The following is a 15,880-nucleotide window of genomic DNA, read 5'->3' as shown; positions in this document are numbered from 1 at the left end:
TCAAGTCATGAAGGAATAAATGAAATATAAATAGAGTAATCCATATCAAGTCATGAAAGAAGAATACAAGAAAATGACAAGTTATCAAATAAAAATGAGCAACAACATCACATCCAAATAAACATAAGGACATTTCCTACTTCTAAAGGTCATGCATACATGGTTTAAGGATCAAAGTATACAATCAACATGTAAATTTGTAAAGTGAAATGAACACAAGTATGGACAATTTAGACATAGCCAAGGACATAGTATAGGAATTTGAGATCAAAACATAGAATCAATACATAAAGAAACTCAAGACATCACAAGGATACCCTATCAAAACATACTCAAAGGTTAAGACAGATAATAATCAAATTCAAACCCTAGCCATGCTCCTAAGGCTAATGAACTTCAATCAAGTATAGATGAAATAGAATCATAGGAAAATGGTATCAAACCAAACAAGTCCGAAGTATATGGCATATTAAACTTCACATACAAGTAAATTCAAGCATCATGAATAAATCACATAAGTTATGCTTAAAGATAGGCCAAAAGATAGGCAACCAATCACATAAGTTTAAAGAAGCTTAAGCAAAAAGTAATCAAACAATGAAGGTACACACATGACATCAAGGGGTGTTGTGACTTGTACAATAAGTTAACTCAAAATGAGGTTCAAGAGTAACAAGGTAAGTCACCAAAACTTCACACATATATCAAAGCTAAATAACTTGATAAACAAGTAAAGATATCATCCTAGAAAAGGAATCCTTTATAAAAAATCAACAAGATGAACAAAGAGTAAAAGAGGGATGCTTATAAGTCATGGGAAAATAACAAAATCCTCTTCCTAGCATCAAATACAACTTCTAAACTTCAAGAGGTACCCACAAGCAAGTAGACTCAAAGTTCAAGCATAACTAACAAGTCAAATGATGGTCATCATCCAAGTAAGGAATCCTTTACCCACTCAAAGCAAATGACCAATGGAAAATGAAGTTGAGACATTAAGAATGAAAGGAGAATAACATCAAACCATACAAAAATGGATCCTAAACTCCAAAGAGCTTCACCATATACTAAACTCAGAACTAGGTTAAGAAAAGAAGAATGTAGCTCCTAATGTGTCATCATGATGAATGACAATGGAATACCATTCAAAGAATCATAAGAGCAAGGTATAATGATACCAACACCAAGGAAATTAGAAGTGTAGACAAGGGGAAACAAATCCAATTGGACCCATAGCACTCAAATTGGAATGCATAAGACACAATCTAAACTATGGTCTCAAACGCAAGCAAATAGAATTCAAGACAATCAATCACAATTGGAAATACTTAAAAGGGGCCACATGGATGAAATTAAGACCTATAGATGATGATGATGAGGTCAAGAGAGAATGAGAAAGAGACCCCACATGGTTGCACAAGTGCATTCCAAAATAATTAACTACATGCAAAGTATATCATAAAAGAACAAGCTTGCTTGGATAATTCAAGAAAAATGGTTAAAAGCATAGAAAAATTATGAAATTTTATTCATAGCAAGATGAAACCATAAACTTAAAATGTCCCAAAGATATATTCAAAATTATGTATACAAGTGTTCAAACCAAATTATCATTCAAGCAATGCATCAATGGTTGATCAAACTAAACCAACTTCAAAATAAGGCTCTAAAATAATCTAAAATTAATAATTTTTATGTCAACCCAAATGGCCTATGTTCATGTGTATAAAAGTACATAAAATATTGGGCCAAATTTCAAATGGGAAATTAACAAATAAAACCCTAATAAATAAACTAGCTTAATTTAAACATATATATTTAAAAAAAAACAGAATAAATATCAAAAAAAATCAAAATCAAAAATAAAAAATATGAAAAATTGAATAATATTTCAAATGTCCCTCATAAATTAATTCGGAATTTTTAGAATGGGGGAAGTATTTTAAATAAAATTAAATGAAATGAAAATAAAATAATAACGCAAAAATGGCAAGGGGTGCATGAGTAAAAAATGAAATGCACTAGGTTTAGTTAAAATAAACGCATGGGCCCAAAGCAGGGGGGTGGTAGGAGCAAACGCGCTTGGCCCAATCCAAATAACCATCAGAAAAATGAAAAAAAGAAATAAACTAGGGGTATGTCACGTTTCATGTAGAACAAATATCAATCGATCACTTTAATTTTAAACACAAAAAGACAAAAGAACAAAACCACCAATCAAATGCTGCCAACACTTCATCTTCAACCTTAAGCATGCACGAAAATGAGACCAATAAGCCCTAAACCCGTCTCCATCAAGCTCCCTTCTACCTCAAATAACTTTCTCAACTCTCCACCAAATTGAATGAAATTTGAATCAAAATTAAAGTATGCACTTAGTAGAACAATATGGCATTTTTAGATTTTAAAAAAGAACAAGAGAACATGGAGAAAAGTAAGCAAGAATATATGGGTTCAACATATTAAAACATCTATCATACAAAACTGTAACCAAACATTGAGCCTAGCTCCACTGGTCTACTTAGTAGTAGACTCTCCAAATGCGTATGCATGAACTTAGACATGGCCAAAAACTACACATGAAGAAGAGTAGAGTGAAGAAAACTTATCTAGTGGAGAGTGTCCACTGCACCTTGGACTCTTGAAGTAAGGAGCAGGACAGGATCAGGAGGAAGAGGGTGAGCCAAAATGAGCAAATCAGATGCTCAAGAAAAAGCTTCAAATGGTGAGAAATCAATGAGAGTGGGTGATTGTTTTAGATCTCCTTCTTGCCTCCCTCTAACCTTTTTTCGTTTGGAGAATGAAAATGAATTTTATATCAACCCTAAGTAAGGGCATAACAGTCAGTACATGTGGTAATGTGGTTATTCCAAATGGGGACAAAATGAGAGTGAGAGAAAATGGAACATGTATGCTGTATTAAGGAGTTGAAAATGGGATGAAAAATGCTCAGATTATATAGGACTTGGGGACAGTGGAGAGACAAGAAAATACAATGAGGGAGCATTTCCATATTTGGCTATGGTTGGACATGATGTGCATGCACGAGATATGTGTGTTGTTGGTCCATACAAGGCAAGGAGAGAGGTGTGAGGATCATGGGAAATAAACATGCTACAAGCAAAAGATTACATCATGCACCAAGTCAATGACAAATGTGATAATGGAGATTAATGATTAGTCATGTCCAAACCAATGTAACTCCATGGCCTCTTGGCCAAATGGAGTGAATTAGAGCTTTTTGAAAAGAGGGAAATGAGAGAAACATGTTTCATGTTGGGGAAAATTTGAAACAAATCCTTGAGCCCCTTCAAAAATGGCCACAAATATGACTAATTGAAATTGCATATCAAAATGCCAATTATAGGTCATTCAGTGATCATTGAGGTCCTAACTAGTTATGTCCATAACTTGTTCCTCAAGTTACCAAATATGAAAATGTTTGAAGCAAAAGTGGAAAGGAGAAAACGCCCTACGACTTCCATGTTGAGGTCAAATCCTAATGAAACCTGTAACCTTGTGAAAAATGGACATGAAGTAGGTGGTTGGGAATGACCGAATACTTAGAAAATTTTTACTAAGTATAAAGCCCAATAAACTAAAACAAAGTCATGACTTGTGAGGGTGATATTTTGAGTTGTGGCCATCCAAACAAATTATTCTTGGAATAAATGGAAAGAGGAGACTTAATACTAAGTCTTTCATGTTAGAAACAAATTGAGATGGAGCCCTTAAGGTCCTGAAAAACTGCCACGAACATGCTTGGGAATCCTGACTTGGGACACTTAGAATTTTTCTAGGTCTTGGGACAAATGAACGAATTTGAAACACCCCACTTTCAATGACCATATCTTGAGCTATGATGATCCAAATGCTTAAATCTTGGTACCTCCTTTAAGCTTGGAGAAAGGAGAACAAAATTCATTTTAAGGTCGAGTCTTGATCATAGAGAACAAAGGTCATGAAAGTAGTTGTTCATTAATACCAAACTTGCCAAAAATAGTAAGTTTCAAAACCCTAATTTCCAATTTAAGCAACTTTCCACAATTCTTGATTTTTGATGAATCTGTTGACTTTTCTTGATAAAATTTCACACATAGACCAAATTTGACTTGAGGAACACAATATTGACCAAAAAATTAATCAAAAGTTGACTTTTTAACCTGCCAAGTTGACTTTTCCTCAATTGAATCAAACCAATAATCATCTAAATAATTAAACCTCTTATGAATGGAATTAATGGCCAATATTCTACACATAGACACTTAGGGACACATATAATACCATGGAATCAAGTATTCCTCAAAAAGTCAGAAATAAATTGACATCACAAACCCTAATTTCAGTAAAAAATGACAAGATAGGAGTGCACATCTTCAAAACCTTGATTCTTCTAAGGAAAGTGGAAAAACTTTGGAATAATGATGTCTTGTATGATAATAGGATGAAGATGATCCAAAATTGGTCCATGAGTATGCCACATACTGATATAATCAACACTTCTAGCTCAGAGATCAAGAGATAGGAGAGTGTGATCCAATTCCATTTTCTTGCAATTCTCATTCAACTGATGAAGTAATGGACCATTTGAGATGTCTCAGGGCATGAGGAAACTCTTGTAGCTTGAATAATCATGAGGTTGAGGATATCCCACCTTCCTTGTATTGATTGTCATTGCCATCCCTTCTAAAGCTTGAAGAAGGTCACAAGAGAGATGCCTTGATCTCTTAACCACAAAACCAATGATATACATGAATGTATATGACAGTAAAACATAAGCCAGCTATGGTAAAAAAGAAGAGGGTAAATTTTGGGGCACAACAATGTCAAATCAAGTTTTTTCACTTACCTTGTTCAACATATAATTCAATAGTGTACACGATAAAACCCATATATTGCGGAGCAGAGGCAAAGGTTGTGGGGAAACTGATATGGCTCGTCCACAAGACTCAAGGTGAAAGGCCCAGAAGTAAGAACAAAGGAAGCATACAAGAGAAACAAATGTTCTCCCATTATCACACAAAGTAGATAATTTTATCTTCTGATGCATCATCCATCGTCCAGGTCAATCAGATGTCTGTCTGCATAGTGCAACATCCCTCGTAGATAGTTTTAACCATTCTCAGTATATAAAGAGGAAAGTGTGTCTTTCTCATATATTCTAATCAATTTATACTCTCACATCATTTTAATTATTTATTAACTTAAACATTAAAGTGTTAACCTTGCATGTCAATCACTTTAAAAACTCTAATTAAATTTGTTAAAAAAACAAGGAAATGAGATAGTTCATGCTATAAGTGACCATAGTTTTACATTGTTATCAACTTCAAAATAATATTCGTATATGTATTTAAAACATCAATAACATTCTTAATTGAACGTAAAATTTAATCCTAAATTATAAGTGGATTTCTTAATGCACCCTATATGTTTCTTAACCACCACACAAAAATACTTAAATGTTCCCAGATTCCGGAGATGCATCTCTAGATGCACCCAATCCTAAGTTAACGTTAAAATATTCCGGAGATGCATCTACGAAATAATGTCGGAGATGCATCTCCGAAATGATTTTGAGCTTAAATCGCGCCAGAACCCTTTCTCATCCTCATTTCTCATATTTCTCAAAAACCACTCCAAACTCTCTCAAATTTATTCTCATTAACAAGTCCAAAATCAAGCAACCAAGGTCAAAGTAACTTCAATCAACATCAAAAACATCATCCAACACTAAAGCAAAGTGAAAATTTGTAAGTTTTTTGATGTTTTGAATAATTTTTTATTTTTGAGTTTTTGTGTAAACGATTAGAAATTGATGTATAAGTTAGGAAATAAGTAGAAATTGGATGATTGATAGTTTCGACAAGGTGTAAAACATATTAGTTGACTGAAAATGATGATCAATGCAATATTTTTTTGTACTTCAACAACTATGTCGATCATTGTGAGACGCGGTCATTTGACGAGATAATGCTATACTCTGGATGGTTGGCCTGCGAATCACATCTCACAGATCCTCATTTTCCCGAGTGCGCCATGCGGCAGTTCAGATACACTCAAACCATTCCCAAACACCTTACTGTATCTGCTCCCCCTATTTTAACACGTACGCGGGTGAATGGCATGTTTGATGAGGATGTCTTGCATAGATGTTGCAGCATTGTGGGGATTGCGCATATAGACATTGACAGAGGTATCTTCCCTGATGGGTTTGATGTGAGGAAGGTCCTAGATACCATCATGAAGAAGGCATATGGGACATTGATGTACCAGAAACAACGCTAGAGGACAAGGGGATTAACGGTCGAGGAGTCAGAGGTAATGTAGTATGACATACACAATAGTACATTAATATAAATAGTAGTAGTAATATGGATTGTATTCTATTTTGACATCATGATACTTTATCGTTGTTCTCGACATTTTTGTCATTTATTAATCATTTATTTATATTTGACATTTTTGTACCATCTGGACTTATGTACGTCATTGTTTGTATATCGATTGTATGATTTATATTTCGTTAGATAACATGATACATAACGCTTATAAATATTCATCAGAATACTCGTAAACAAAACATAACATGAAACATGTTATTCTAATACATTACGGAGATGTAGCTCCGTAAAATAAACAGAGATATATCTTTGAAATATTTTAACCTTCAATCAGAATTTAATGCGTCTGAGATACATCTTCGAATTCTGAAAACATTGAAATATTTTTACGTGATGATTAAAAAATATATATGATTCATTAAGAAATTCCAAATTATAATATGCAAGACATTAGGATCTATTACTAATTGAGATGATAAAACAAATATTTAAAAATCTGGATTTTATGCAAAAGTAACATTACAAATTCGCATACTAACATTTTAAAAATTTTAAAATGGAATACTGCCAAATAAAACAATTATTAAAAAAACAGCATTAATATTTAATAAAAAATCATTCTACAATTTAGTTAAATTAATTTAATTGGTAAGGTTGCAAGAACAAAAATTCAAAAAAGACATATTATTTATTCATCTTAAAAAAAAAAAAAATCTGACCATTAGACTTATAAAAAAGTTATTTTATAGTATACTATAAATAATAATATTCTCTTTCACAAAAAGAAAAAAAGAGAACGATATTCTTTAATAAGAATCAGAGTTTTTTTTAATGCTAATAAGCATAATATTTATTATATAAACAGGAAATAAATAATATTATAATATTCTTTACGATGTATTTCAATTTTAATACATAGAACTAATTATTAACAAAATTTACAAATTTAGTAACTTCCAATCTTTTTCAAAGTATTGGCAAATAATAATTTAATAAAAGAAATGATATTAAAGATTTAAATAAAATATATTAGTTACCTAAGTAAAAAGTAAATATGTAATACCACAAACAAAACAACTGTGCAATAAAAAAATGAAGAAAAAAAATCAAATATTTAAAGTTGAAGGTGGATAGTATATATTTCGCTTCCAAACTTGTTACGAGATCAATTAAATAATTTAGAAAAAGCGACACCTTTTTAGTCTTCCATGACATTATACGACTTTTGTTTGATACTTATCCTCAAGCTTCTTGAAAATATACACACAGAAAAACTTATTTATCTTTTTTATCAATGAAAATTAAATATAAAATAAAGAAAAAAAGAATATGCTTGTTAAATATTTAGAGAGATAATTTAATCCCCATAAAAATATGTAATGAATATTCATGACAAGTGTGTTAAGCACATGACATGAGATACTAACTTGGATTGGATCTTTCAATATATATACCAAATTCCAAAATCTCTTTCACACAACGTTTTCTAATTCCACTTAATACAAAAGTCATTTTTGACTCAACAACCTTCGTTCTTCACGCTCTCGATCCATCTCAATCTCATCATGGGTAAATTATCCTATTTCCTTTTCTTCATCTTAACACCAGATTCAATTTTTCAATTCATTTCTGTATTTGTTTTCAGCATCTCAAAATCCATTCAACAAGATATTGAAGACGTTGCAGAAGCCAGGTGATGGCGGTGAATTCGGAAAGTACTACAGTTTGCCAGCTCTCAACGATTCCAGAATCGGTTCGTCACTCGCTCATTCCTTTTCTTGTTGTAATATTGATAATGTGAAAATGAATCTTGATTGTGAAATTTCTGTTTTGTTTTCAGATGCACTTCCTTACTCGATTAGGATACTTTTGGAATCTGCGATTCGTAACTGTGATGAGTTTCAAGTTAAGGCTAATGATGTTGAGAAAATTATTGATTGGAAGAATACATCTCCCAAACTGGTGGAAATTCCGTTCAAGCCTGCTAGAGTGCTTTTGCAGGTCAGTAGTGTGGATAATGTCGCTTTCTTTGAATGCTACTTGTATTTGTTGCTATGAAACACCGAAACCGGAAGCACTGATATAGTTAATAATTTGAAAAAATGAATTATTAAATGTAATCACAAATGTCAGTTTTTATTTAGAGTTTTCGTTGCTACAAAGATTTGTTGTATTCATTGTGCTTTTCGTTTCATTATCAGGATTTTACCGGGGTGCCTGCTGTTGTTGACCTTGCCTGTATGCGTGATGCAATGAACAGGCTTGGTGGTGATTCTAATAAAATTAATCCATTGGTAAGCTGGATACTCTGCATATTAGTGGATTTAAGATTCGTATTATGTTTTCTTTTTTTTTGGTTTTGCTTTTTTTTTTGAATTGTGTGTGTAGTAAAGTTTGAATTGTTTATGTTCAGGTACCGGTGGATCTTGTCATTGATCACTCTGTTCAGGTGGATGTAGCACGATCTGAAAATGCTGTTCAGGCAAATATGGAACTTGAATTTCAGAGGAACAACGAGAGATTTGGTTTCCTCAAATGGGGGTCAAATGCTTTCGATAACATGCTCGTCGTTCCTCCTGGATCAGGAATAGTCCATCAGGTTATTGAATCATTCAGTAATCAGTGAAGTGTGTGTGAGTGAAATGTAACGAAATCTTTATCCAGTAAATCAAGTTCGTCTTCTGAATCAAGTTTTGCAAATTCAACTCTTGCAGGTTAATTTAGAATACCTTGGTAGAGTTGTGTTCAACACAAATGGTGTGCTTTATCCTGACAGTGTTGTTGGAACTGATTCACACACAACTATGATAGATGGCTTGGGTGTTGCTGGGTGGGGAGTTGGTGGAATTGAAGCTGAAGCTGCAATGCTTGGGCAGGTAAAAATAATGTGTTACTGAGTTGTTTTCCGAATTAGAGAACTGAATTATTGGTTGAATTAGTATGTCTCCGAAGTTTTCAACTTTTTTTCTGTTAATTAGTTTAGTATTAGAAATGCATTTGTTATTCATAATAATAAATTTATACTTTTGCAGTTTTGGCCTATTATTAGAAAGGGGTGTAGTCTCTTTTGTTCACAAAAAAATTGTTACTAGAAATAATTGTTTTCCTTTGCAGCCCATGAGCATGGTCCTACCAGGTGTGGTTGGGTTCAAATTATCAGGCAAACTACGAAGTGGTGTCACAGCTACCGACTTGGTGTTGACTGTTACTCAAATCCTAAGAAAGCATGGGGTTGTTGGCAAGTTTGTAGAGTTTTATGGTAAATACTAATTTATGCGTAATGACATATTTCTTCCTTTGTAGCATCACGTTCCTAGCTGATTAATGTTTCCTCAGATGATAAGTGTGTTTAACTTCCTTTATACAGGGCAAGGCATGAGTGAACTGCCTTTGGCAGATCGTGCCACCATTGCAAACATGTCTCCTGAGTATGGTGCAACAATGGGATTCTTTCCTGTCGATCATGTCACTTTGCAATATTTGAAACTGACTGGCAGGAGTGATGAAACTGTACGTCAACACTTGTTTCATGATATTTAATGTTGCCTGCATGTTCTTACACGTCTTTCTTGCAGGTTTCTATGATAGAATCCTATTTACGAGCTAATAAGATGTTTGTGGACTATAGTGAGGTAGACTATGCATGTATTGCTTTTGGATGGTTACATCTGAAATGACTGAAAGAACCTGGTCTGACTGAGAGTTTGCTTTGTTGCATTGCAGCCCCAAGTGGAGAGAGATTACTCATCCTATTTGGAGCTCAATCTTGAGGATGTTGAACCATGTGTCTCGGGTCCAAAAAGGTAACGGGTCTTCATGTTTTCCACTTAAAAGTAAGCATGAAGAAAAATTGTACTGTGCATTTTATTTTGCATTACTACGCAGATATTCCCTTATTAAAATATTTTACATAAGATTCTCATGGTTTAAAAATTTACAAGACCACCACTAACTCTGAAATGTTATTTAAGTTTTACAAATTTGTTAAAACTGTCTGTTCCTACCCTTGACCCTTGCTGACTTGTTTCAATCACATATTTTGAGAAAAATGAAGAACACATTCATTCAGCTGATATGAAATTTAAATTTGACTACAAAAATTCTATAAGCTACTTGTTCAATTAACAAAATATGTTACATTTGACAATGTTGTGGAGTTAGGTTAGGGTTTTATATGGAGGGTCTTCGTGGTAAGTACAAATTAGAAAGGAATGGGTATTTACTCCAAAAGTTTAGTTACACTCAATTTTTTATCGTGTACAGGGCTGGCCAAACCTCTTTAGAGCCTAAAGTCACTTTTAAAGTGAGGCCTTTAAAATATATTAAAAAAATTAATTTTGTGGTTGTGAAGAATGGAACCAAAGACCACAAAAGTATGAGGCATTCCTTTTACTCACTCCACTACGAGAATATATGTAATTTATATGTCATTTTATATATTCATAACTAAATTGAACTTTTTTAGGCCTTTTTCTGCCCAAAATTTTGAGGCCTAAAGCCCTTGGTTGGGTCACCTTACCATTGGGCCGGCCCCCCTGTAATCCTTCTTTTAAAATCTTTTCAGGCCTCATGATCGTGTTACTTTGAAAGAAATGAAGGCAGATTGGCATGCCTGCCTCGACAATAAAGTTGGGTTTAAGGTATGAGCTTCTGGAACCATACATATTATTTTATTGTCTGAATATAAAATGGTATAGCTTATTCCAAGCACCCATGATGCCTAAACTTGTATGTCCTCACATTCAGTTTTCAAATACAGTTTTTCAATGGCCATTGCGTGATTTTCAGTAAATCTCTCTCACACGCACCTATACAAATGTCTGAATGCTTTTAATTGTATACACGCTCACAAGCAGATATATATTGACATACTTACACTTTTTAATAACATATAATGAAATTTATCAATAAAATCATTAAATTGGAAGGCCACATGAGTATATCAAGTTTACTAAATTTCATTTAATTCAAAGCTAGTAACATGATATGCTATTTAAAATATAAGTAAATACTCACCATTAAATTACATACCTATGAACATCCAAATTATCTAAAATTTGACATACAAGATCATAAACATGATACCACATGATTCAAAGTTTGGATTGATTAGTTCTGTATTGTAAAAATATTTATCGGGGTTAAGTATGCATGGGCTTATGCACGGTGTCTGCAATTCTGAAGTGTCTGATATAGTCAAAATTATATATATGCTATTTCATTTTTATTTGTTACTATGAATGTATGCCAGATCGCATATTTCCCGTGGCAAGCAACTTTGATTTTTTATACCATTTTTTACACCCTCTCCTTTCTTATGACATCACTCATCACATATATTACCATCTCTTTCTCTTTCCCCCTTAGAGGTTTTTATACTACCAATAGTGTGAAGTGATAGAAACATATTCTATGGTTGATAAGTGCATAACAGTCTAATTTTATCTATAGTTATGTTCTTTTAAACTACCAATCTTGAGTGAATGCGCCCTGTTCAAAACTTCTTGCATTAAGGCATTGAAATCCCCTAATCACCCCAAGAATGCCTTTCACCTAATTACCTTAGAGGATAATTGAATTTATATCCCTGCAGAATCGGCTCACTGCATCTTCCAGAAAGTAAAGTAGTACATGGATTTCTGTTATTTGAGCTGTATAGTATTGCATTATTTCAGGGTTTTGCTGTAAAAAAGGAAGCTCAGACAAAGGCTGCAGAGTTCAAATTCCGTGAAACACCAGCAAAACTTAGGCATGGGGATGTTGTTATAGCTGCTATCACCAGTTGTACAAATACCTCAAATCCCAGTGTAATGCTTGGAGCTGCATTGGTTGCAAAAAAAGCATGTGATTTGGGATTGGAGGTTAGTAGATGTCTCTGCATTTGGTTGCTGTGTTAATGATTTGATTCGATAGTCATATGCTTATGCATACATTATGCTTAAATCCAACGCGCACATACTCCGGGGGCATAAGTTGCAGCATGATATAGACACGTGAGAAGAATTTTACTTTTAGTGTCTGATTGCATTTATGTTTTATTAACCCTGATGAGGGCAATGACTCAATGAGATTACCTCCTCTATTTTCTAGCTAGTGTTAGTGTAGCATTGTGTTTTTGTTGTTTTTCCTTTTCGTTTAAGTCACATATGTGGTTGTTTGAGGCTGCTTTTTGCTTTACAGTCCATTAGTTAAATATGTATTTGAGAGGATATATATAATGTGCTTACTTTGCCCATTTCCTCCCAATAGTTTTTGTTATTTTCTACTAACTGATTGCTATTTGTTCACTATTTCATATTAACTATTAGGTTAAGCCATGGATCAAAACAAGTCTTGCTCCAGGTTCTGGTGTGGTTACCAAGTATTTGCAGAGGAGGTATACACTTAAAATATCATCAAGTATATACGCATAATATGGTGGCATTCACACTTATGTGGCTGAAATATCTTGATTCCTGATATGTATATTTCTTCTCCAGTGGCTTGCAGAAGTATTTGAATCAGCTAGGGTTTAACATAGTTGGGTATGGATGCACCACATGCATTGGAAATTCAGGGGATATTGATGAAGCTGTTGCATCTGCAATTACCGAAAATGGTACAGATCTTTTAAAAAAATTGGTATTTTAGAAGTAGCCACTTATGAATCCGAGGTTATCTAAACAATGGTTTTCTGAAATATCCAGATATAGTAGCTGCAGCTGTATTGTCTGGAAATAGGAACTTTGAGGGCCGAGTTCATCCATTAACAAGGGCTAATTATCTAGCTTCTCCACCTCTCGTTGTTGCCTATGCTCTTGCTGGCACAGTATGTAAATTTAAATTGTGTTTCCAGTATGTATTTCGAAACTGCTTCTTGCTGTCTAATTTGGACATTGTTATGCAGGTTGACATTGACTTTGATACTGAGCCGATTGGGATAACAAAGGATGGAAAACAGATCTTCTTCAGGGATATTTGGCCATCCAGTGAAGAAATAGCAGATGTAAGTAGCTGAATGTGTTTAACTATGACTTTGCCGTATAAATAAAAAAAAATATTATTTAGTGTATACCATTTGTTCATACATGTCTAATTTTCAGGTTGTGCAATCAAGTGTGCTGCCTGATATGTTTAGGGAAACATACAATGCTATTACCAAAGGCAACCCCATGTGGAATGGTTTATCTGTTCCATCTGGCAACCTTTATGCCTGGGACTCTACATCAACTTATATTCACGAGCCACCTTATTTTAAAGACATGAGCATGTCTCCCCCAGGCCCTCATGGAGTGAAGGATGCTTATTGTTTGCTCAACTTTGGAGACAGTATTACGACTGACCATATCTCTCCAGCCGGCAGCATACATAAGGATAGTCCTGCAGCCAGGTACCTTACAGAACGTGGGGTTGATAGACGAGACTTCAACTCCTATGGAAGTCGCCGTGGTAATGATGAGGTGATGGCAAGAGGAACTTTTGCCAATATTCGCATTGTCAATAAATTCCTGAATGGAGAAGTTGGGCCAAAAACTATACATGTTCCTTCTGGGGAGAAGTTATCAGTTTTTGATGCTGCAACGGTAACTTTTCTGAACTATGCAACATATAGGCATACTAGTCATTGGTATTTTTCTGAACTATACTGCAACATGTAGGCATACTAGTCATTGGTATTTTTCTGAACCATGCTGCAACCTTACGAGTCTTAATTCCGGTGATTTAGCTAACCCAAAGCCTCTTTGTCCATATGTTAATTTTATTTGATTGTCATATATAATTTCAAGGAAGAATGCAAATGGTTCATGTGTAAACCAAACTTTAGAATTTCAACTCTACAGATATCATTTAGTAAAAAAACAAAACAAAGATATCATGTTAGATTTGTTCTATATACATAGTTATTAACTAATTACCCACATGTTTTTTCTGTCGTTTTTTGTCTTGACTCGAAATTTAATGTGAAGGAATATATTGTTTGAATTTGGTATTGACACCACTTAATTGTCAGAAATACAAGAGTGAGGGACATGGTATGATTATTTTGGCCGGTGCTGAGTATGGGAGTGGAAGTTCTCGTGATTGGGCTGCAAAGGGACCAATGCTACTGGTATGTGCTCGACGATTTTCTGCTCTGACTAATTTATGTGCATTCTCTTTATTTTATGTAATGCTGTATGGATTCATTGCTTTCACAGGGTGTGAAAGCTGTCATAGCAAAAAGCTTTGAAAGGATTCACCGTAGTAATTTGGTGGGAATGGGTATAATTCCTCTATGCTTCAAGACCGGCGAAGATGCCGAGACTCTTGGATTGACTGGCCACGAGCGTTACACCATTGATCTTCCAAGCAATGTGAATGAAATTCGACCTGGTCAAGATATCACAGTGGTGACAGATAATGGGAAGAAATTTTCATCTACCCTGAGATTTGATACAGAGGTATTACTAGGTCTTAGTTTTTCATCTATTTTTGCGGCGGTGCTGTTTGCTTTGTTCAACCCTTTATCCTGCTAACATTTGGATGTTCCGGTTTCTTATGACAGGTTGAACTTGCTTACTTCAGTCATGGAGGCATCTTACAATATGCCATCAGGAACTTGATCAATGCTAAACATTGACTCCTGAGACATTGATTTTTAAACAATCTAAATAATGTGGAATGGGTCAGCTAAGGTCCTTAGAATGTGGGAGCACATCCATGTTATGCAACTATTAATATATTAATAAACCAAGGAACTCTGGAGGGTTTTGTGACTGTTGTTTGCTAAAGAAATGTAATTCATTTTTGTCTTTAGTATGGTTTTTGGTTTGGGTTTCTAGCATTTACATTACATTATATATAGGACAAAAGGGTGTGGAAACATTCCTGAGCTTTAAATAAAATTGAGCTTCCTATTGCTGGAAGCTTGAGCTTTCTCTCGTTCTTTCATATTTAAAATTCCTCTTATTCTTTTTCTTCTATTTAGGGTTTAGATTTCACTCTTCTCTCTAGAGAGATTCCACATCCCTTGATTTTGTGTATCAGACTTGTTCAAGTATTGTTAAAAATGTAGTTGGGAGCAATCAACTTGGGAGGAGCGCTGCTTATTTTGTTGTCTGTATATCAGCCGTTTTTGTGTTGAATTACTATCACAAATTTATAGTCCCTGTTGATTTTTTTTAATATAACCTGTTTTGACATTTCCCCAAGTATTAAAGTATTATGAAATGTAATCAATCATTCTTGTACGGAAAAGAGATATTAAGAAGGATTTTATAAAATTATTTTTATTAATTATATGAAAAGAATAAATTAAAGAATTGAAATCAGAGAATAATAAATATTTAAAAATATAATTAAAAAAATAATATTTAATTTGATATAATGTTTTGAAACTATAGGATTCACCTAGATAGTTTATATAAATTTAAAAGAGGAGACCTGAATTGCATTTGAAAAATTGTGGATAATTGTGGATAATTTATCCAATACTATGAAAATTACTTATGAGTTAATTTTATATGAGAATTTTAAATAATAAATTATTTAAAATTATTTTTTAAAAGAGAAATAAA

The 15,880-nt window shown here is 33.7% G+C and overlaps 1 protein-coding gene across 1 annotated transcript; it reads left to right on the top strand.

The window, feature by feature from the left end:
* The first annotated feature begins 7,720 nt into the window (after positions 1-7,720).
* LOC127120097 (aconitate hydratase 1) lies at positions 7,721-15,241 on the top strand. The gene is made up of 20 exons (XM_051050476.1): positions 7,721-7,913; positions 7,990-8,097; positions 8,185-8,345; positions 8,546-8,638; positions 8,758-8,943; positions 9,059-9,220; positions 9,459-9,603; positions 9,712-9,854; positions 9,920-9,976; positions 10,068-10,147; positions 10,909-10,984; positions 12,020-12,205; positions 12,653-12,720; positions 12,824-12,942; positions 13,031-13,152; positions 13,231-13,329; positions 13,427-13,906; positions 14,335-14,433; positions 14,522-14,764; positions 14,869-15,241. The coding sequence occupies exons 1-20, from the start codon at positions 7,910-7,912 to the stop codon at positions 14,941-14,943; spliced, it is 2,706 nt and encodes a 901-aa protein (XP_050906433.1). The 5' UTR covers positions 7,721-7,909; the 3' UTR covers positions 14,944-15,241.
* The last annotated feature ends 639 nt before the right edge of the window (positions 15,242-15,880 follow it).

This window comes from Lathyrus oleraceus, chromosome 2, assembly GCF_024323335.1.
Source record: "Lathyrus oleraceus cultivar Zhongwan6 chromosome 2, CAAS_Psat_ZW6_1.0, whole genome shotgun sequence".
NCBI lineage: Eukaryota > Viridiplantae > Streptophyta > Magnoliopsida > Fabales > Fabaceae > Lathyrus > Lathyrus oleraceus.
This window is presented reverse-complemented; position numbering and strand designations above follow the sequence as displayed.

Coding starts and splice junctions, on each gene's coding strand:
- LOC127120097 (XM_051050476.1), top strand. Junction 8,098..8,184: donor TCTCAACGATTCCAGAATCG/GTTCGTCACTCG, acceptor TTTTGTTTTCAG/ATGCACTTCCTTACTCGATT. Junction 9,221..9,458: donor AAGCTGCAATGCTTGGGCAG/GTAAAAATAATG, acceptor TTTCCTTTGCAG/CCCATGAGCATGGTCCTACC.